Below are 23,902 nucleotides of genomic sequence, written 5' to 3'. Positions count from 1 at the left end.
ACAGCAGCTCTGTATCTAGCGAGCTGTTGAAATGGTCGAGGATTGCCAAAGTGGAAGTTCTTTCCTGATAATCTCTCCGTACTGCTGGCGACATCTATCTGCTCCTCGGGCTACAGATATGGACAGGAATTTAAATCGTAAAGCTCCGGAAAACTTCAAAGAAGAATAATCTCTCTCTCTCTCTCTCTCTCTCTCTCTCTCTCTCTCTCTCTCTCTCTCGCTGCAGCCCGCAGAAATAAGACTTTATTCACACGTAAAAAGCAAATAAAATAAAACAACCTATCAGAATTAAAATGCAGTATAAATCTTAGGTGAATATAATGAATTGATTAATCCGCGCATGGTTTTACATTGCTTAAAAGATGCACGGCGTTAATCGATTACTGCAACATTGGGATTATATAAAAGTTAACGGCGTTAAATCGATCGTTCTCAATTGCATTCTGTTGTCTGTATGGATCAGAATGTACCGGTGTGCAATCTATCAGACCCTCTTACCCTAGTAGTGAAATGATGTTCTGGGGGTGGGGAGGAAGGGAATCCCTCCATTCTCTGACGTCCCTTTACCTAGGAAACCCACACGCGTGTTCTCTGACGCAACTGCCCATTTTTGGCAACATGCGTCAATGGACAAAACCAAGTGATCCAGACTCATCAAAGTAGGGGAATACGTGTAGTTCAATTTTAATTTTAACGAAACACAATTGTGATACTTTAAAAAAGAAATGTTACACACAATTAAATACAGGTTGTATACAAAGTATACACATTTAACGTAAACTATTGAAAGCGTGAAGTGAAACCAGAAGATTAAGTAGTAACCGCACCTCCCCAATACGGGGGTGTTTACGCTCTTTGTGACGTGTCGTTAACATGGGATTGATAAGAAGAGTTGCAGTACAGTATAGTGCCATAGAAGTGAGTCATCCCAACAAGCGGTCGGTAAATTTTTAGAAGAGGAAAAAGCTAGAACTGTTCCAGGGGGACAGAAGCAACTCAAGAAAAAAAAGTGCCGCATCAAAGCGCCTTTTTAAAGTTGAGAACAAAACGCTTGCCTCTGTGTGAGTCATTCGCAAATCGGCAACTCACTGGTGTTCGGAGAGAACCCCGGACTTGGCTTTGGAAAGTAGGTGACTCGGTGACTTTTATTATTTTCAAGTTTGCACTATGATAGCACACCAGTGAAAACGGTTTCAATTACAAGACAACAAGAGAGACGATTCTAAGAAGACAATCATTCAGTTGTTATTGTTTCATACAAATATCGTAAAGTTTACGAACTGACAAAAAGTGCCGCTTACATAGATCGAAATCCTTTCACGGCATCGGTTTTGATTTTATTTCTGTTGTGCTGAAACGGAATTTCGTATATTTTATACACTTTATTTTTTGGATTTTCGTTTGAATTAACATTTGGTACTCTCGACTAACGTAGAGGGATTCCATTGCCAGTTAACTCAGAAGTGCTGAGCTTTGCACGGAGACGTTGTGAGCGCACCGGAGTTCATATCCTCAACTGAAATCTCCCTCTTTCCTGGATCATGTACCAGGACTACTCTGGGACCTACGATACGTCCTCCCGAGGCAGTAGCATTTCCCCAGCCCAACCAGAGTCCTTCACTAGCGGAAGCAGTACAATCGGCAGCCCGATTTCTACCTCAAGCTACCAGGTAACGTTCCAGGGATTCTTGTTGCACTGAAATCAAGATCCTTCACATTTATTCTCTCTCATTATGTTCCACACCAGACGCACGAGCACTGTCGATTTAAAAACTGCTTTGGACGCATTTTTCTTAGTTTTGTGGGATTGATATTTGTGTGTTAAATAATAAGAGCCCAATGCATTGTTGTGGCATTGCAATTTAAGACTAAAAAATAGAAACAATCACGGATTATATCACTTGAGCCAATTTAGCAGAAAAGCAAAACAGCATACAGTGTCGGTCATTTCAAGTCTAGAACATTAACAGAACTATACACCAATCTACATTAAGTGTTACTCTAGATTATTGAGTAACGTATTTCTTTTAATGTAGCCTACATATTTAGATGAGTCAACAAAATATTGACAGCACTCAAGAAAAACAACAGAAGTATACGTTAGTGCTGTGTTTTGCTCGTGTTCATCAAAGTTTGGCGATCTGTTCGGTGCGGGTTTGGTATGAGGCAAAATGAACAGAAATCGCTGAAATGAGCGATTGATTTAGGGGGCGCTTGCTGTAAACAACTTAACCTGACATAGGGAAATAAAATCACACTTGGTGATATGCATGGTAATTGGAAATAATCCTAAATAATGACTGGAAAGAACATAACGCTTCAGATGTCTGAGCACCATCGGCGGAAGGGTAGCTTCGCGTTCTTTCCCTGGCATAAGTTTCGCAAGCGGTCTAACACAAAAAATGGGACAAGACGAACGGAGCGCGTTGCGTGGACCTCGGTGTGACGGCGCGTGGGTGAAATGCGCAAAGTCGATCTTGCATCAGCAACCCCGTACATATTTACGCCATTAACCCCCAGGGGATACAAAATTATACATTTATTTGAATTGACAAACACCAACTAACCAACGTGGATACATGCAAACTGTTGATAATCTTACGCGAATTCAACTCTTTGGTTCTCAGGGGTAGGTAGACGCCGGAACACACTCGCGTGCACCCCTTGAAATGTTGTCTCGTTTGTAACACATCGGATCACCTTAGTTTCTGGAGGAAAAGGCGAAACGGTCTTTAACCCAGTTACATTTTTACCGAACAAGGTTAGCCGTTTAAATTGAAAATGCCTTGCTTCTGCCTACTGGTCGGCGCCTCTTTGCTGCAACATGACTGACGCACTGTACATGTGACAAAATATGGACTGGTGCAAGAAAATGGTAGCCTACGTATGGTGTTCTGCGTATGATTGACACTTGAATTAATTGCGTGTGACTAATCGCATTTTTCAACTCATATAGCCTACATTTGATTTCTGTGAGCGTGGTCTACTACCATTACCAATAACTTCGATAGGTAACTTGTAGCCTAAGTTAAGGACCCGAGGATCCACCGGGAAAAATTTGTAGCAAACTTTCACGGGTCGCTTGGTGTTCCTTTGTTATATTAAAACAGCCGACTGTTCAAAATAAGGAAGGGACTTTCCTCGTCGAAAATCTACCCCGGTACCTTCTCAAAATTCCAACACAATAGCGCCGTAGCTTTAAAAGGGCATTGCTCCTGTGCCACAGATTGTACGTTAATATAGCTCGTTAATATTTTAGGCCAGAAAGAGACATCTAGTGGTCGGGGCATAAATTACAATTGCACACGCTGGAAACGAGTCACACACCGCCCACCTCTCGCTAAAAATACACCGTTAACCGTCAATGACACGGTGTCACAGATAACGTAATCCGGTCCAGTTGTTATGACCCTGAGCCTCAAGAACAGTATATGAGGAGCACACATTATTGTGTGTGCACGTGTGTGTTTATGTGTGTACGTTCGTGTGTTTGTATGTGAATGTATATCTGCGTGTGTGTGTACATACACATGTGTATGTGTGTGCGTGCCTGTATGTGTGTGTATGCGTGAGACAGGACGTCAGATTTAGCAGCCCTGTGAATAAACTGACGCAAATATGAACCCCCCCCCCCACCCCCCATCTCTATTTTGCCTACTTGTGTTCCCCCTTCCCTCACATGTTTCAATGTGAAACCTCTTCTGAACGCTACCTGTGCAGACAGCACGTGGTACTTCGACCGCAGACTACAATGGGCTGTCTGTGAGACCAATGGCTTAAAAAATAATGAAATAATAAGAAGAACAAGAAGCATTTTTTTTTTCTTTCTTCAAAGGTGGAAGTTGTGGCGCTGTGACTCCAAGCTAGAAGAAGCGGTGGGATTATCACAGTGCCCTTTTAGATTCGGCTGTGCCATTTTGGCCAAACTTAAGAGTTAGGGCATGCATACAGAGGACCTGGGTTTCAGGTGCACGTGCTGAACCAGCAGGGTGGATGGTGGGGGGCACGGACTCGGTCTCACCTGACGCGGGCGAGGGGGGCATTGACAGATTTTGGCGCGTGACTTGGTGGCAAGGTGACAGAGAATTAAATCGTTCACCTGATGCCACTCCCTTTTCCCCCCGGGGGCAGTTTGAATGTTCTGGTGTGGAATTTCCTCCAGATGTTCCACTGAACTCTACCTACAATTTTACCTGCCACCCCCCCCCCCCCTTTTCTCATTTCTTTCTTACTTTCTGTCTTCCCCCCTAAAGTGATTGTTTCTACTCTACTTTTTAAAACTATTGAAAATGGGGTTTTGGAATTCTCATTTTTCTAACTAATGTATACATGTCTGCTGTTTTTTCTTTATTTCTTTTCTTTTAACATACTCAGTTTCCACTTCCATATTTAAAAAATAAAATAAATAAAATTTGAGACCCTGGTGAAATTATGGAGTATTAGCCTAGTTTTGTGCTAAAATCCAGCAGTATACCCACCTTCCAATCCCAGGAACTGCAAAAAGAAAAATTTAAAAAAAGAGACAGGGTATAATGCTTGCATGATCAACAGCTTGTTGATCCAGAAACGGGTATTTTAATTTCATTTTAAATCCTGCTGAAATGGCTGGCCAGTCGATTTCCGAACTGCTCCACGCGCCTTTTTGTCAAACAGCCTTGCCGGAGGTTGGGACCATCCTCTTAGTGACGTGCTGTCATACACTGAACGATGACACGCAACACTTGTACAAGCTGTCGCGTGCAGTTATAAAATAGTAGACGGGAGGAGTCATAAGTCATAACGTAACCATGTTCCATCGAAGGAGTGGAAAGGTTAAATTCCGACGACCATTTCTTCACTTAGAATGTAGAATGTCCGTGCAGGAATGTTGGTGACCCAATATGTTGTGTCAGATGTAAACCAAACGTAAACCAGACGTTATGAATTTGAGAAATGTATCGCTCTCTGTCGACAGCCGAAGGATAGGCTATACTCAATGTAGCGTTAATGCCGTCAGTGTGGTGATCTTCAGACTCAAACGTCACCGTGGTGTCACGCAGTGCACATGTATAAGTGCACTTCTTAAACAACAATGTTGGCTACCTTAGTTTTTTCACAAACAAGACTCTATTAAAAGTCGTTTCCAAATGTACCCCAGATGTTTCCAGGCACGCGCGTTTGTTTAGTGCCGTTTGGTAACGACTATAAATTGTTTAGGACACTGTTTGGGCCTGAATATACATTCACAACAATTTCACCAAGACCTTTCACTCGATGTATATTGGCAAAATAAATAAATTATGGTGTGTGTATTTATTTCCAAATATGTTGTCTTTGCTTTCAAAAACCACACGCGTTTTCCCCCTGGCATTCTGATCCCAGGCGGTTCACACCCGTGAAGCCAAAATCTGAAAAAAAGAAAAAAAAAAAAAAAGGATTTGACTCATGCCCCTGTTGCCAATCTCCTAAACTACGTACGCTGTTTGTTCATTTGGAAGTTTTTATGGAGCGTCAGAAAGTTCCTGGAAGTCTGCATCACGTATTCGTTTTGCAAGGACGCCTTCTGTGGAAACAGAGACGTTTTATATCTCCTGTCGAACGCGGAGGGATTCGTTGTCTGTCGGGACAACTGGCTATGTCCCCAGCTGCGGGGGTAACTACCGGGAAACTACGCATGCCGACCCAGTACGTGCTAGCTCTCACCCCCTTTGTCCAGTTCCTTCAGTCGCGAGGCTTGGCACAGTTCTCAGGTTGATTCAATCTGAGGAACAACACGCGTCTGTTGTGAGGTTGGTTTAAAAAAGGAGGGAATAATTGCATTGCGCAACAACAACAATGTAAACACCAGGCACAGGAAAGCGCAGCAAACAGCTGCGCTGTCATTATGTTCTCGAAAATGAGATAAGCAGACTTCACTGCTATAGCCATCTGCACATTAACGGTCTCTCAGGATAGCCACAAAAATTCAGATCAGAGGTAGGAAGAATGACCAAACACTGCTAATTGCCACCAAGGCATGTTGTAAAAGTACGGGGTAAAAGTACCTGTTCAGTTTTATTTTATCAGCCAACAACAATAGCTTAGGTTGGGTTTTTATCAGTGTTGAAACTTTCCTCTTCTGTGATCCGCCTGTTTCATATCAGCCTACTGGCGATATCTCCATTTTACCGTAACACCCTCCCCTCCCTGTAGATCAACTTCCCGTCTTTTTTCCCCTGACCGACTAAGGCGAATGCCAGGGAATTTTCATTGCTGCCTTTACTTGGCGCCGGGAATGTGTTGGCGGGGGTCCCCCCCCCTCTTCCCATAGCTAAGTATATTACCCGTTTCCCCGCTTTACTGGAACCGAGTACTTCAGGCTCAGTTGCATTCGGAACATACCGTGACTCAGCGCGTAAATTTGCGTATGATTTAAGCGGCTATTCAAATGCTGTGTGAGATACCCAAGGGCATTGGGCATACAGAACGTGACCAGACAATGCAGTGATGCCGGCTCTTCTCACAGACAAGTTCTCTTCCATTGGAACAAAACTTTAGGGAGAGAGAGAAAGAAGAGTGAGAGAGAGAGAGAGAGAGTCTTGTAGTTGTAGGCAGTAGTACTGACAGTACTCAACTTCGGCGACTGTTCCCTGCCACTGAAAACTCCCGACCAGTGTTTAAATGTCACAATATTTCCTCAGTGGGTCTCTTGCTCATATTAGATCCCAGTTACTAAATCTGTGGCGACTTGTAACATTCATCCAAACGTGTCGAACCTGGGGTTCTGTTCCTGGTCTCCTCTGCTGACGAGAATACAGGAAGCCGGCCGTGCAGAATCCCAGAATGCAACGGGACTGCCGAGCAGTGCTTCGGGGGGCGCAGTGCGGGTCGCGGTATAGTTCCAGCGCTCCGTGGAAAAGTAAACATTCTGACCCTCTTGCTCAATTTTGGAGTTTTCCGCGGCGGTATGACTACCTTTCAGACCCAATATAAACTCTGAACCACCTTTACTGCTTCTGTTCACTTGGGCGATAAACAAAGTGCTTGAGATCAAGAGTCTTTACCAGCCTTCTTTTTTTAGAGCCATCTTATTTCCTCCCATGTGACAATAACCAGTGATTTTCTGAAAAGCAAAATGGATCCATGCCATTTCCTGAAGTTGCTTGGTTCACAAAGCCCACGTCTAATGTTCGCTCTCTTGTGAAATCCTGTTGCTTCGAAAGTAATTCTTTGTCTGACATCAGACAAACTCGACAATATAAAAGCCTTTTGACAGCATAGCTCTAAAAGGGGGGGGGGGGGGGGGGGGGTGGCAGCGTGTTGTCTCGGTGGATGGCGAACATGGCGCATCCTGATGAGCGTCATCCATCGCTGCACTGCTCCCCCCCCCCCCGCCCCCCCAGTTCTGTTGCCCTCAAAGCACTGTTACTTCTAGTCTCACCCTAGTTTATGAGGGCCCTAATGGGTCATAATGGCCCATTAATGATGTCACTCCTGGCTTCGCTGAAAACATCTACATTTCCGTCCGAAGCCGACACGGACAGCACGACTCATGGCATCCATTTAAGGCCCCGGCCTGATAGTAACCCCCACTGGTCTACTGAGCACTGGGGCTTGTTCTTGTTGATTTTTCCAGGGTCCGCCTTTCCAAAGAAGCTTGTCTTTCCACGGAGCACTCTTTGAATGACTGCTTGACCCGTTACATCACTGGTGTTTTTGTGTGTGTGTGTGTTTGTGTGCGTGTTTGTGGAGGTGGGGAGTTTCAGTGTGAGTGTGTTGTGTGTGCGCGGGGGGGGGGGGGGGGGGCGTTGACCTTTCCCATGATTGTGTCACACTGCCACTCGGGGGCCGGCATGCAGAACTAGATAGAGGTGATTCACAGGGTTGTAACTAGCGAGGGTGAGAGATTTCGGTGGGGGGGGGGGACACCGTGAGAAACACTGTTTATCAGGTTAGCCTCCTGATATTGATCAGTAGGTTAGGGGGCAGCGCTCTCCCTCCCAAACAGAACAGGGTTCAAACTCCAGGTGGGAAAGAAGCCAGTGTGGACTAACGGAACGTTCTTCTTCGGTATTGGAATTTCCGTTGCACGCAATGTACAGAGAAACAAGGCAGGTGCCTCACGAAGGGAAAAAAAAAAGTACCGGGGGCAATGAACTCACCATGTGACCCCACCCTCCCCGCCTCTTCCGCAGAAATACAGGGTGGAAATGCCCGGCTCCAACAGTGCCTTCATCCCGACCATAAACGCCATCACCACCAGCCAGGACCTGCAGTGGATGGTGCAGCCCACCGTCATCACCTCCATGTCCAACCCCTACTCCCGCTCGCACCCGTACAGCCTGCCGGTCTCCGGCGGGGCGGGGCTCCTGGGCCACACCGCCCTGGCCCGGCCCGGCGTCATACGCTCCATCGGGGACGCGCGCGGGCGCCGCAAGAGGGACGAGCAGGTCGGTACTGATAAGGTACACACGCACACACACACGCACACACACACGCACACTCACACGCACACACACACTCACACGCACACACACACTCTCACACACACTTACACACTCATTCATACACACACGCACACTCACACACTTACACACTCTCTCATACACTCACACACACACTCACACACACGCACACACACACACATGCACACACACACGCACACACACTCACACGCACACACACTCACACACACTCTCACACACACTTACACACTCATTCATACACACACGCACACTCACACACTTACACACTCTCTCATACACACGCACACACACACACTCACACACTTACACACTCTCTCATACACACACACACACACTCACACACTTACACACTCTCTCATACACACGCACACACTCACACACTCTCATACACACACACGCACACACACTCACACACACTTACACACTCTCTCATACACACACGCATGCACACACACTCACACACACTTACACACTCATACACACGCACACACACTTACACACTCTCATACACACGCACGCACACTCACACACTTACATACTCTCTCATACACACGCACACACACTTACACACTCTCTCATACACATGCACACACACACTCACACACACTTACACACTCTCTCATACACACGCACACACACACTCACACTTACACACTCTCTCATACACACGCACACACTCACACACACTTACACACTCTCTCATACACATGCACACACACACTCACACACTCTCTCATACACACGCACACACATTCACACACACTTACACACTCTCTCATACACACGCACACACACTCACACACTTACACACTCTCTCATACTCACGCACACACACTCACACACTTACACACTCTCATACACACGCACACACACTCACACACTTACACACTCTCTCATACACACGCACTCACACTTACACACTCTCTCATACACACGCACACACACACTTACACACTCTCTCATACACACGCACACACACTTACACACTCTCTTATACACACGCACACACACACTCACACACACACTCTCATACACACACACACACACTCACACACTTACACACTCTCTCATACTCACGCACACTCTCTCACACACACACTCTCTCATACCCACACACACACACACACTCATATACACACTCATGCACACACACACACCATACACACACACACACACACACACACACAGATGCACAGTAGTCACCTCTACAATGCGTTCAAGGGTTTAATTCCAGCCCAGTCCTGGTCTTGTGGGGACTTCCGTGGTCTCAGTAGGTCTGAATGTGCTGTAGAGTGCTTGGTGTACACATGCAAGCAGCTGCCAACGTGTAGAGGGAACTGCCAAAGGGATATGCGCTGCTGTGTCTGTATGGTTTACAGTATATGCTGCTCAAATCCAAACAAACTGCACTGCTGACTCCCGTTATTTATAAAAATTCACATTAGGAATGGGAGCATTTTGGACACGGTGTTCCATGTCAGTGTGGGTGCATGATGTTATAGAAACAGTGCAGTAATTGTATCCTTGCCTTGATGCACGTGGAGAGAGCTCCTCTGTGCGTGTGGGCATGAGTGTATGTGTGTGTGTGTGTGTGTGTAAGTGTGTGAGTACGTGTGTGTGTGTGTGATAGAGAGTACGTATGTGTGTGTGAGTGTGAGAGTACGTGTGTGTGTGTGAGAGTGAGAGTACGTATGTGTGTGTGAGTGTGAGAGTACGTGTGTGTGTGTGTGTGAGAGAGAGAGTACGTGTGTGTGTGTGTGTGTGTGTGTGAGAGAGAGAGAGTACGTGTGTGTGTGAGTGTGTGTGTGTGTGTGTGTGAGAGAGAGAGAGTACGTGTGTGTGTGTGTGTGTGTGAGAGAGAGTGAGAGTACGTGTGTGTGTGTGTGAGAGAGAGAGAGTACATGTGTGTGTGAGTGTGTGTGTGTGTGTGTGTGAGAGAGAGAGAGTATGTGTGTGTGTGTGTGTGTGTGTGTGAGAGAGAGTGAGAGTACGTGTGTGTGTGTGTGTGTGTGTGAGAGAGAGAGTACGTGTGTGTGTGTGTGTGAGAGAGAATGTGTGTGTGTGTGTGTGAGAGAGAGAGTACGTGTGTGTGTGTGTGTGAGAGAGAATGTGTGTGTGTGTGTGTGAGAGATAGAGAGAGTATGTGTGTGTGTGTGTGTGTGTGTGTGTGTGTGTGAGAGAGAGAGTACGTGTGTGTGTTTGTGTGTGTGTGTGTGAGAGAGAGAGTACGTGTGTGTGTGTGTGAGAGAGAACGCGAGGGTCTGTGTCTGACGGGACCCTCCTTCCTGTGCCCCCAGCTGACTCCAGAGGAGGAGGAGAAGCGGCGGGTGAGGCGCGAGAGGAACAAGCTGGCCGCAGCCAAGTGCCGAAATCGCCGGAGAGAGCTGACCGAGATGCTGCAGGGGGTGAGTGTCCCCCGCCACAGTGCCCCCCGGTGGAGGGGCTGAATGCAGCAGGTCCTCATGTGTCATCATCAGTTTCGTTGTCATCACCACACCGTCCACGCACATGCTCTCTTCCTCACACATGCATATGTACACTCACACAGATGCACACAAACGTGTGTACACACAGACACACATACATTTATGACTGCACACACACACACACACACACACACACCCACATTTACTAACACACACACACACCAACATTTAATACCACACAACATACAAACATACGCGCACACACACACACACACACGCACACACATACACTTATGACCACACACACACACACACACACACATGCCCACATTTACTACCACACACACACATTTACTTCCACACAACACACACACACATACACACACACACATACACTTATGACCGCACACACACACACACACACACATGCCCACATTTACTACCACACACACACATTTACTACCACACAACATACACACACACGCACGCACGCACACACACACACATACACACACACCCACACACATCTTTCCAGGCTTCTTTTTGTTTTTATTTGACTTTGGGGATGGGAATTTTGCACACACCAGCAGTCCAGTTTAACTCCTCAGGGCGCATTCCAATGGAGCCCCCCCCCCGCCCTCACCACCCACACCCCCACCCTCACCACCGCACAATCCACACAGTTTAAAAAACATTTTTTTTTTTACAGTTTTATAGAGAAGCGACTGTAGTCTGCTAGCCTGTTCCCGTCAGGCTGCAGACGGCGAAGGCTCTAATTGAAGTAATTAGCTCTCTTACAGTAACAATCAGTCTGTCAATCGTGAGCCCTGGGGAAGAATGCATTGTGGGGGAGAGACGGTGGTGAATGGGAGATATTATGTGATGGTGAACCTCAAGCGCCCCCCCCCCCCCCTCCTCCTCCCTCCATACACCCTCCCCCCCCACCCCCCCTCAAGCTCTTACCGCAGTGTTTTTCCTAATAAGGCGCTGCCACAGTTAAACAAGGAGGGGAATTCTCTCTTTCCTTCTTTCTCTCTCCCTCGCTCTCCCCTCTTTGTCATAAACTGTCTGCCCTCACTTCCTTTTTCCTCATTCTTTCTCTCTCAGGTCAGTGTGCTTAGACAGACTGTTGCTTATCTCTCTATTCTAACAACACCCCACCCCCCACCCCCCCGCCCCCCCCCCCCCACCCGCACGCTCCCCTCCCTTCCACCCCCCGTCTTGTCCTGTCTGACTTTATTAAACAATTCCTGCGAGGGTGTTTTTTTTTTGTATCTCTTCCCTGTAATCCATTTACCTAGAAAGGCAGGCTACTGCTACAGTAAGTTACGTCACACCATCCAGGGGAGGTGTGGAAACGGCCTGCTGTTTTTCTGCCGTTGTTTCAAGATGTGTTTGCATAAAGGTGTGGCCACCTGCGTGCGGTACAAACTGTTTATTTCAGAAAAAAAAAAAAAAAAGGAAAAAAAAAAATTACATCATGCCTGGTAGCTTGCTTATTGAGACTTTCTGGGTTATCCCCCCGGGCAGAACTGTGTTTTTCCCAACACTGATGTTTTTTTTTTAAGTTGTTTTGCCTTCTAGATTTCAGCTTCTGTTGCTGAGTTTGAACGGCAGTGAACTATTAACTGAAAGAACAATGGTGCACAGTGCCCCCTTGTGGCACAGACAGGAAGGGCGGACAGTTAGTCCTTACTATTTCATGCTCAGCAATTCCTTCATGCTCAGAACGCTACAAATTGGTTTCCGTGACAACGCAAAACTGTAAAAATTGGTCCTTGGGGATTTCACAGCTTTATAGGTGTTCACTGTAATGACAGGGCGTTTGTGAAATGCCAATATCTTTTACTCTATACTACATATCGTGACAAACTAGACTTTCTGTTTCACAATGGACATGCCTATGTGAAACAGGTGATAAAATCTTACACAACAAAACAGACTGATTGCACTGTGGTTGTACACTTGAGTCCGGTTCTTCACCTGAGCTGCTTGAATACATATCCAGCTCTATATATGCACCGTATGTTAAAAATGTGCGCTATGCAGGTTGCTCAAGTTCAGGGCTGCCCAACCCTGCTCCTGGAGATTTACCGTCCTGTAGGTTTTCATTTCAACCCTAATCTGGCACACCTAACTCTTCTAATTAGCAGCTCAATGAGCTCACTAGCTCTTGAATGAGGTGTGCTTTGTTACGGTTGGAGTTAAAACCTCCAGAGCAGCAGAGACAGGGTTGGGCAGCCCTGGTCTGGGCAGGAGCGGCAGCTCTGATGGGCGAATGTAAACGTGGATGTCTGTGTCCGCGCAGGAAACGGAGAAGCTGGAAGAGGAGAAAGCCGACCTGCAGAAGGAGATCGAGGTGCTGCAGAAGGAGAAGGACAAGCTGGAGTTCATGCTGGTGGCCCACAACCCCGTGTGCAAGCTGCCCCCGGATGAACGCCACCAGGGGGCGCACTCCCAGCAGTGCACACCCCTGTCCCTGTCCATGCGCTCCGGCCTGGTGTCCCGAAATGCCCTGAGCTCCCTGAACCCGGTGGTGGTGAAGCAGGAGCCCCTGGAGGACGACCGGGAGCCCCAGCGGTCCGTCATCAAGCCCATCTGCCTGGGCGGGATGGGGGGCGTGTACGGCTCCGACGGGGACAGCCTCAACACCCCCGTGGTGGCGGCCTCCACCCCGGCCTCCACGCCCAGCGCCGCCAGCCTCATCTTCACCTACCCCAGCATGCTGGAGCCCGAGAGCCCCTCGCCCTCCTCCGAGTCCTGCTCCAAGGCCCACCGCAGGAGCAGCAGCAGCGGCGACCAGTCCTCAGACTCCCTCAACTCCCCGACCCTGCTGGCCCTCTGAGCGCCACGCCCGTCCCCGCCTCCTACCCACCCCCCTCGTCCTGTACCCAGGAAGGGCCCCCCCAAGGGCCCGAATTCTCCAACGGCCCCCAGAGGCCGGACTCTATAAGGACTCTTGTGATGTCATGTCGTGCAACGGGAAGCGCCGGGGAGTTCGACAGTCGCCGTTCAAAACCCAATGCTCTCGCCAAACTACAAATCCCATCATCCCCTGCAGTCTGATCAGACCGTAAAACCCTGAAGGGCTAAGGTGTTTTTTTTCTGTTTTGTTTTGTTCTTTATTTTCCTGCCAATTCAGTGTGTTTTTTTTATATTTGTGTGTGTGTGTGTGTGTGTGTGTGTGCGCGCACGCACCCACACCACCCCCCACTCCATCCTATTCCCCTCTCCCAGCTCCACTGTGGCAACTTGTGGTCTCCAACGCATTCAGCAAAATGGCGACTGGAACGGAGGAAGGGAGGAGAGGTTGGAGGGCAGAAAGATCTAGAAGGAGAAAGAACACAATCCTCCCTCCCTCCCTCTGTTAATTTCTCTACCGTGCTTTCCCGAATGCAAAACAATACAAGTATTAGCCCGACTACAGGTACTGCTACTGACTTTACCTTCAGCTGAAGGTGCGCAAAAGAGCCCATTTCCCGCCCACTGCTCGGGACTTTTTGGGGAGGGGAGGGGAGGGGAGGGGGTAGATGATGTCAGCACAGTGTGGGCCCCCCCCCCTCTCGGAAACTGGACACTACATGGGGGGGGGGGGGAGGACCGACGTGTTCGCAACCACCTGAAACGTTGTAATTTTTATCTTTTAAAAAACTTTAAAAACTGTATTTATGACCTCCCCGAGTCGGTTTCGCGATCTGATCGTTTGTTTTGTGTTCTGCTGGTGTCGTTTCGTTTCTCTTGATCCTTGTCTTGGCTCCTGTGAGGTGATTTGGGGTGGGGGGGACTGGGAGGAAGGTGGGGGTCAATGGAATAACCTCCAGTTTGCAGTATAAGAAAGGAGAAAAGCCAGATCTTTTTTAATGCCTACTGTTGCAGCACATTGCTTTCTGTAACTCTTTCAGAGCTGGGTATAGATTTGGGTAGGGATGGGTATTTACAACTGTTTGTACAAAAGGGGAGGGGCTTTTTTGCTACTTAAACGTCAGGGACTCAAAATCTGTCTTTGTATTTGTATTTTTAGACCCCTGACTTAACATGAGCATTATGAAACACAATGTGTATAAAAAAATATATGTATATGTAATGCAAGTGTCTCGTTTAAGAGGTGAAAGGTCCTTGATTTTGATGGGTTGTCCCCGTACTAATGAGGGCAGTGAACGAAACAATGAATACTGGAGACACTGGCACTGCCGTCAAGAAAGCAATGTGTCGGTTCATTGTCCTTTTCTGTGGCGTTTTTATATATTTCCGTGCCACACGAGGTATAGACAACCACGCCAACCTAAAAAGGGGAAGCCATACTAGTTTTCTTACCGGGGCCATGTTTGCTGAATAAGTGATAAATATGAACTGCATCTCAGCCATAGAGCGTATCCTGTTGACACGAGTTCACCCGCGTAGCGGCTTCGTCTGCTGCAGAAGGGTATAGACGCACTTTCTGTTTGTATGCGTGCGCGTGAGCTTGTCCGTGTGTGTGTGAGAATGCGTGTTGTGAAACTTGGACTTAAAATGGGAAAGTGAGGTATCTCCCACAACAGCTGGTCTGAGAAGGATTGCAGCGAAGGCGAAACAATAAGGCCTATACTCTGTAAGCGTATGCACTGAGACGCACGCGCATTTCAAGCGTATCGCTATCATACAAACCCGGTTTCGGTTTTCACGTGGTTTGGTCTGGGTGATATTTTTTTGTGTGTGTCTTTTTTTTAATAGGGAAGGGGGAATTCTTTGATATCAAGCACTGAAAAGGATACAATTGCAATATCGTGCGGACAAACTGTTTACTTAAAAACATTCCTCAGAAGCGTGGGAGACTTAAAATAAAAAAATAAAAAAAATAAATAAAAAACTTTCCTGGGACGTTTGGGAGCCTCACCCCCCCCCCCCCCCCCCCCCTCTCGGTGAGATGGTGTAACGGAAGGTGGACTGAGGTCTTTGTTGTGCTGGGTGCAGCAAATTGACTTTGGAGAAATCGCTGCTGCTGTTGTTGCTGAAGTGTCTTGACTCGCATTGAAGGATTACCTGTTTGTTTGCGCCGGAAACCTCGGTCAGTCTTAACAAAGACGGGCGCGTGTGTTTGTGACGAGTTTCCAAACACACCGCGTCCCCTCATTTTTAGCCCAACACACGGAGAGGAGGACTGCAAAGAAACAAACAACATACCAAAAAAATCAAATAGATCACCGTTGGAGGGCGTCTCAACCTGTCTGTCGAGTCTTTCGGTCCCGTAGGAACTCGTAGGAAAGCCATCGCACCTGTAGATCTACGCGTCTTCAAGCTTCTCGTTTCTCTTTTCTTACTTTACAAATGCTTTAACTATTTAAAAAATGAAAAAAAAAAACAAACAAACAAAAAAAACAGCAATATGTATGGCAGTGTTTCATTTCGTAATTTAATTAAATAAAACAAAAGTCTTAAAAAAAAAAAACCCCTTCTGTTCTGGATAAGTGTATTTTTGCTCGTTCAAAAGTGATGTGACGGTGTGTCGGTCAGTGAGAATTACGGTTTCTTAAGGTTGTCAGTGGAACCTCTGATGCCCTCTCTGTGTTCCGAGCTAAATGCACCGTTTGTCCCACAATGCCAAACAACGCGGTTCGCCAAGCCTGTCCCAAAACGAGGCACAGACACACCCCTGAATTTCTTCTCCCTCCCCACGGGCACTGACAGGGCAAAAGTAAATCTCTAGAGCCGGGCTCGCCCCACCCTGTTCCTGGAGATCTACCGTCCTGTAGGTTTTCAATCCAACCCCATCAAAGCACACCTCACTCAACAGCTAGAGAGCTTGTTGAGCTGCTAATTAGTGCAATCAGGTGTGCCAGATTAGGGTTTAAATGAAAACCTACAGGATGGTAGATCTCCAGGAACAGGATGGGAGAAGTGCTGATTTACCTGGTACAAAACACAAGGAAGACATTTCTTCAGTGTGGTTAGGGACATGTCTGTGATTCATGGACAAGATAGATTTATGTCACTTCTTTTAAATGGTTGCCGTGGTCACCACAGCCAAGGTTCTTTTTTCTATGGTTGCTGTGGTCACCACCGTCAAAGTTCTTTCTGGCTGTCTCTCCCATAAAGGAAGCAGTTTGAAAGTTGCCTTCAAAGGAAAGAGATCTGACTAAGCAATGATGTGCCATTTTCACTCAAAGGATGTGGGCAGTTAAAAAAGCTTTTTCAAAAATGTGTATACCAGGCTGTGGTCACTTGTGTCCTGTTATCTTACACAACCATTTCATAACGTATGGCTTTTAATTAACTGCATCTGCACACACAAACTAAAAGGCCAAAAGGCAATGGAATTGGCAATGGTCAAAAGGCAATGGAATTGATGTGATTCAGCACTTTGGTGAAAAACCTTGGTCTCACTTGTTCACGGGTCTAATTGCACAATTGGAGTCAACATCTAAATGGAAAAGGCGAGGCCGTTGGTTTATTTCTTGCCCTGAATGTGCCAAGGCCCTTATCCACAGATCCTCTGAGCTATTCTCCACAATGAGAAGAACACAGTCCCAGAATGCACTGCCCACACCCAACCCCGCCCCTCCCCTCCCCTATGCTCTGACCACCAATGTCAACCGTTCCATTATTTTTGTCTGTGTTGAACTGGAAACATGAGATACTAAGGCTTGATTGGCAGTCGGTAGTTAAGGACAACGGTGCATTTGGCAAATGTATCCTGTCAGTGAATTGCAGGCAGTGATTCTGCAGCTCCTTATATTTTCAATATTCCATTTCTTTACTTTTCCCGGTTTGATGTGTGTATGCGTGTACTTGTGAGTGTGTGCGTGTGTGCGTGTGTGTGTGTGTGTGTTCAAAATAATTTGAAACATTGGAATTGTTTCCCTTTAAATATGTTCTGTACATGAAATCTCTTTTTGTCTGTTATGCTTTGTTATTGCTTTGTTTTGTAATAAATGATCAAAAAGCAGTATTCTTTGTTGTGGTCTGATGTGTGTTTTTTGACTGTCTCACAACCTCATGGCTGTTATTTTTTTCAGAAAATAGAAAAAAAAAATAGAAAATAGTTTGCGCTCGTGTCGAACAGTCCAAAAAAATCAAGTCTTTTAGTCAAGTGCGTAAGCTAAATGCATATAAGTTGAGATATAGAAAATGCTTGCACACTGATATTAAACAAAGGAATGTCCACACTGAGGTTCAAGGATGCAAAAATCTTCTCAGAGAGTTCTTTTGTCAGGGCACGACTTCTGTCTTTAGCGAACATGGAGTAGCCCAAAATTTGTACAAAACTTTCGTCCCATCAATAATCAGGTTTAAAAACTTTGAAATTAAGTGTTAACTGTGACCTGAAGCAGAACAGGGGTGTCAACCTGCAGGGCCACAGTGCCTGCAGGTTTAACTCTGGTCCTAGACGGGTGCAGTGCCTGCAGGTTTAACTCTGGTCCTAGACGGGTGCAGCGCCTGCAGGTTGTAGGTTTAACTCCAGTCCTGGAGGGCCGCAGTGTCTGCAGGTTTAAATCCAGTCCTGGAGGGCCACAGTGACCTTTGTTGTAGGAGGTAGCTCAGGAGGTAAGAGCGGTTGTCTGGCAGTCGGAGGCTTACCGGTTCGATCCCCCACCCTGGGCGTGTCGAGGTGTCCCTGAGCAAGACACCTAACCCCTAATTACTCCCAATGAGCTGATTGGTACCTTGCATAGCAGCCTTTCACCATTGGCGTGCGCGTGTGTGTGTGTGTGTGTGTGTGTGTGTGTGTGTGTGTGTGTGTGTGTGTGTGTGTGTGTGTGTGTGTGTGTGTGTGAATGGGTGAATGGGTGAATGAGAGGCATCAGTTGTAAAGCATTTTGGATAAAAGCACTATATAAATGCAGTCTATTTACCATTTAAAGACTACAACTTGCATGAGCAACACGTGGCATACTCTTGTGATCATTAAACTGTATTCAAACTGAAGTGTGGCTACTTTTCAAGTGCTCTTGAACTAATTCCAAAGAGTGTTTATTATTAGTACTCATAAATCACCAGGGAGCATGGCTTCAAGCTATTCCCCTTGTTAATAAAAACTGGGTTCTGAGTAATAGTCGTGCACTCGCTGTGGTTGAGGTTTAATAATTGACTTTAGTTGCACATACACATTTTAGCCACCAGATGGAAATATTGGTGTAAATTTTGTTATTCCAGCCTGGGCCTCAGCAAATTGAGTTGAGACCCAGCACAAAGAAGACAAAGTACTGGTAATACCTCCTGTCTAACATTACAGTTATCCAATTAAATTTCATCAGCTTATGCGTTGACTATGAGTTTGCCTATTAATCTATTATCAGTCCTATGTTAACTTATATAAAAATGAGTACGAATGTATGTTATTTAAATGCACCTAATTGTTGTTTGGGAGCATTAAGGAAAACAGTGAATTTGAAAAAACAAAAACAGTGAGACAGTTAGCTGATTCCCACTTCATATAAAAAGTTGAAAATTCACATCGACACCGAATGACATACAATGCAGATGTACTGTAAAGTTGAATTAAAATAACTTATTTATCTTAAATTCATTTGCCAGCAATGGCCTGTGACGTATAAGGCTATTTGTCTCTCTTTTTTTTTGTAGCAACTGACAGTCAAAGGGTGAATAAATCTGTACCAAAAACCGGTATCATAGCTGCAGGTGTAGACCCCTGAGACGGTTTCCTTTAATCAGAAAAAGACTTCTCCTCCTCCTCATCGTCCCTTCGAAGCAGGGTGTACAGGGCGGGAGAAGGATCACACTTTTTTAAAAAACCACTGTCAGAAGACATTGATTAACTGACTGTTTTTCTGTAGTAGTACGGGGAATTATTCCCTGGGTGCACTTCATCCGCAGCATTTCTATTGGTTGACAGGCTGGGTGGTCTGTTGACAATAAAATACAGTAGGTGAGAGGTCAAAGTGGGCTGTCATTGGTTCATTGGTGCGTTGACCACCTCTGAGAAGTTACAACTGCCACTCGAAAAGGGGGGGGGGCGGGCGGGCGGGCAATGGCACAGCCAGACAAAGATACAAGCATAATCCTTGCATTCATAAAAATGATTGACACACGCTATATGCTACGCCAGAGCTAAGCCTGACCACACACAGTTTACTGTGTGCTGGTATTGCGTCCCATCCGGTGTGTGCACACGTGGTACATGCCTATCTGACGCGGTGTCTTCACAGCCGAACGTAGAACAACGCTCTGAACTTCTCAACTCTTCTGAAAGTTGATTCTTTATCTTAAGGAATAATTGTAAGATACAGGGTCTGTAATACCGAAGGACAGTATTACAGGCAGGAGGAACAGCTCCTCCTGACAAGCTCTTTTCCTAAAGACGCAATACAGTTACTTCCCCACACGTTCAAACGTCACTGAGAAATTGCTCCAATCTGCTGCAGCAGGAATGAATTAAATAAACAATAGTACAGGGCTCCGTGTTCTGTGGGATGGCTAAATTCACATCCTGTTTATATAAAATTTATCTGGATTTTCAAAGTTATATAAATTGTAGTCCCAGAGGGCTACAGTGTGCGCTATTTTTTGGACACAGCTCAGTGAATTAAGTTTCATAAGTTAATTAATTTCATAAGTGTCCCTGTGAAATGAACATATTTGATGAACATTTGATGCACAGCTCATGCCAGTGAATTGACAATGTTTTGTTTTTTCTCTGAATGAATGATTTTGGTGATATCCTCTCCAAATGTAGAATTGTTACCTATATCCGCTGTTATCTCTGACTGAGAGTCATTTCTAACGTCACTGATCTGAACGGCTGATTGACAGCTCAGTTCAACTCAACTCAGCGATTAAGTTTAATAATTCATGTTATTTGCTGAGATCAAGTGGAATTAAAACCGTACATGCAATGGCTCTCAAGAACCAGGAACTGAAGTATAAATATTCGAAGTGAATTTAAGTATACTGTAGGCATTGAAATATCATTAGAGAACCTTCTTTTTGATGAGCTGTGTGCTGGCTGGCAAGTGGTGGGACATTATGTTCCCGGTTGAATTCTCGCCTTGAATAAGAGATGAGTCTTTGCCGTGCAAAATAATAATGGAATCTTAGGTACATATAACACTCCTAATCGCGCATTGATTTTGACAGGTACCTCATCGAAAATACAGCGAACAATCCTCTGAGCGCAAATAAACTTATTAACTGCCCTCAGGCTGGCGCGAATTTGGACATCTGGGCTGTCCACGCTATTGCACTGCATCTGAACGGGCAGACAACCGCACCCTCAATCAATAAACAGAATGGACGATAAAAGTATCCCTGGTGACGCTAAAATTAATGGCCTGGGTTTACTGCATTTGGCACGCCCCACGGACTGTCCGTGCATACGATACGGAGGTTATACGCGCGCAGATTAATAGTGCAGTTTTACTGGATCGAGTCGAGAAGTGTTTAGCTCGTGCTGTTTATTAACGCTTCCGTGTGGTAATAAACAAATGACTGGACAGAGTTTGTCCATATGACAACGGCTCGCCTTGTGAACCAGACGCAGGAACACCCCTGTCCTCGCGCGCTAGCTCGGTACTGTAATTGTTTGCGTTTCACGGGCGTGTCACCGTAAATGTCCATCTAGTTTGGATACTGTGCAAATGTCACAAAGTTCAACGCACACATGTCCCGAGTCACGCTGTACACACTCGCTGCAATCTCAGTTTCTGTGTACATGACCTGTAGAGTTGTGTGGTGTGACGGTTGTGGAGCTGCTCGTGTCACTATGAGGTTGTGGTTTTGGTTCCTGGGCCAAATCAGTTCTGTTGTACAGTAGGCCTACAGTATTCTCTAAGGCTTTAGTCAGAACACCAACTTCCTAAAACAGAACCATGAAAGTCGTTCTGTGCCAGAAGCGTCAATGTCTTTTAGGCATTGATGCAAATGCATTTGTTATCCAAGATGTATTATTTTTATTGGCCAGTAGATGGCACCAAAGGTCCAGTAGTGCTCATGAAATAAAATGGGAAATATTTGAAACTGACATTTCTGCTCAGACAATGAAATTTCCTTTTAGGGAATGTTTTTCGAAGGACCAAAGATAATGTCGATAAGACACGCAGCACTCACAGTTGACCAATTATAGTCATTATGTTTGTATTTTGCCCTGAGTCCACGCAGAGAGATAACCCAGTGGATGTTTTATTATATTTTACAGTCTGATAAGTCACTTGTGTTCCATGATGTCACCCCTTACATATCTGGACTAATGTAAACATGTAACAATTTATATAAAACACAGTTGTCACTGTCTGTGACTACAGTATTTATTTTATGTTGCTGCATTGTCGTGATGTATGTGTTGGACTGAACAAAAGCACCCTCTTTTTTATTTAATAATTGTTATCTGGTTTATCTTATCATGTTAGACAGGCACTCTGGGCTTTTTTGTGCTAATGAGCCTATATCAGTTACTATATTCTCTTCCAATATCTTCCCAGTTTTAGATAAGTTATTACAGTATGCTCATATGTATTTTTCCCACCTCAAATGTCAGAAACCCCCAGTTGTTTCTTTATGCAGACTCCTTTTTGCTCTTTGTTCCACAAGTGAACAATCAGGCTCTTAATTTCTGATCGCATAGCACTACGTTTTAAAATGTGGTAAAATCACTGAGCAGAGTTGTCAGTACAATTAAAAACTGATTTAAAAAAAAATATCTTTATGGCCTGATAAGGATGTTGGTAGGATAGCAACTGAAGTACTATTTTTTAAGTTATCTGAAATAAACCAATAGTCAAGCAACACATGATCTTTGAGAAGGCGGCTGATACTGTCTACCTGGCACAGATTACCTGGTTTAAAATATGTCCCTTGGTGTACACCCCTGAATTGTTTTTGTCAGGATCGTCAAAATTGTCATGAATTTTTTCCCCTTTACAATTGCATAATATAGTGGTCAACATTTCCTTTCCTTAATACAACATATTTCCAAAGCAGATTATCATTGTTGACTGTAATGTAATGTTGTGTAATGTTATTTATTTAGTTCCATTTCATGATGGTTATTTGCCAAATTAAAGTTGGTAGGTTCATTGCATAAGTGCTGCACACAGGACAAACTGTGTCCCGTAAGGGCACGAACTATTCCTGGCAGGGATACGGGACATCATTGCTAAAACTGGACTGCTGGCACCTCTACACCTCAAATTTACTGGGACAATTTCGGTAAAGCCTTGTGCACAGGAACAAGAGCAGAGCCTGCAATACTGTGTATGAAAGGCCTGCTATCCAAACCCACAATTTATTTCCAGGTTCTGACGTTTCGCAGCCTTGTCTTGTAATAAGAGTAGCTGAGTGTGTATACCTGTGTACGTTTGTGTGTGTGTATGTGGTGCATGTGTGCATGTGTGTGTGTGTGTGTGTGTCAGTGTATGTGGTGCGTGTGTGTGTGTGTGTCAGTGTATGTGGTGCGTGTGTGTGTATGTGCGTGTGTCAGTGTGTGTGTGTGTATGCATGCATGTGTGTGTGTGTGTGTGTCAGTGCGTGTGGTGCGTGTGTGTGTGTATGTGCGTGTGTCAGTGTGTGTGTGTGTATGCATGCATGTGTGTGTCAGTGTGTGTGGTGCGTGTGTGTGTATGTGCGTGTGTCAGTGTGTGTGTATGATCTGATTTAGTAGAACATGTGCGGGACAGTCACAGGAGCTTGGGTGGCGTCTTAAGGCACCGGGTAAGGCACAAGGCATAAGTGCATGTGTTGTCTGTGAACAGAGTATATGCCGTTCCTAAATGCAGAGATGTGCGCTCACGATCTCGGTCCAGATAGGGTGGGACATGTGCGTCAGGTGATCGGCCCTTGAGGGTATTTTAACCAGAACAGAAGGCCGTGTGTGGAGAGTGGCTGTGGCGTGAACGTGCTCCGTGTTTCAGGCATCTTCTGCTGGCCAGTTTGATTGCAATACGTGTTTACGTGTTTACATGATTGCAATACGTGTTTACGTGTTTGTCTGGTGCGTTTCTACATTGCTCTGACTTTGACTCCACAGAAAGAAGCTTCTTATCCTAGCCAATAACCATTTCAGGACTCATCACCATTACTTTGCCTGCAAGGAATGCACCATGG

The 23,902-nt window shown here is 45.7% G+C and overlaps 1 protein-coding gene across 3 annotated transcripts; it reads left to right on the top strand.

The window, feature by feature from the left end:
* The first annotated feature begins 913 nt into the window (after positions 1-913).
* fosl2 (FOS like 2, AP-1 transcription factor subunit) lies at positions 914-17,800 on the top strand. Of its 3 annotated transcripts, XM_035432789.1 has the most exons (5): positions 914-1,126; positions 1,551-1,670; positions 8,154-8,423; positions 10,742-10,849; positions 13,179-17,800. In XM_035432789.1, exons 3-5 carry the CDS (start codon positions 8,169-8,171, stop codon positions 13,713-13,715), a joined length of 900 nt encoding a protein of 299 aa, XP_035288680.1. In that variant the 5' UTR covers positions 914-1,126; positions 1,551-1,670; positions 8,154-8,168; the 3' UTR covers positions 13,716-17,800. The 3 variants fall into 3 exon arrangements, with proteins under 3 accessions (XP_035288680.1, XP_035288668.1, XP_035288658.1); XM_035432777.1 differs by having other exon boundaries at positions 914-1,670; positions 8,154-8,408; XM_035432767.1 differs by having other exon boundaries at positions 914-1,670.
* Positions 17,801-23,902: the final 6,102 nt, after the last annotated feature.

Source organism: Anguilla anguilla, chromosome 1, assembly GCF_013347855.1.
Source record: "Anguilla anguilla isolate fAngAng1 chromosome 1, fAngAng1.pri, whole genome shotgun sequence".
NCBI lineage: Eukaryota > Metazoa > Chordata > Actinopteri > Anguilliformes > Anguillidae > Anguilla > Anguilla anguilla.
The sequence above is the reverse complement of the archived record's forward strand: the minus strand, read 5'-3'. Positions and strand labels throughout refer to the sequence as shown.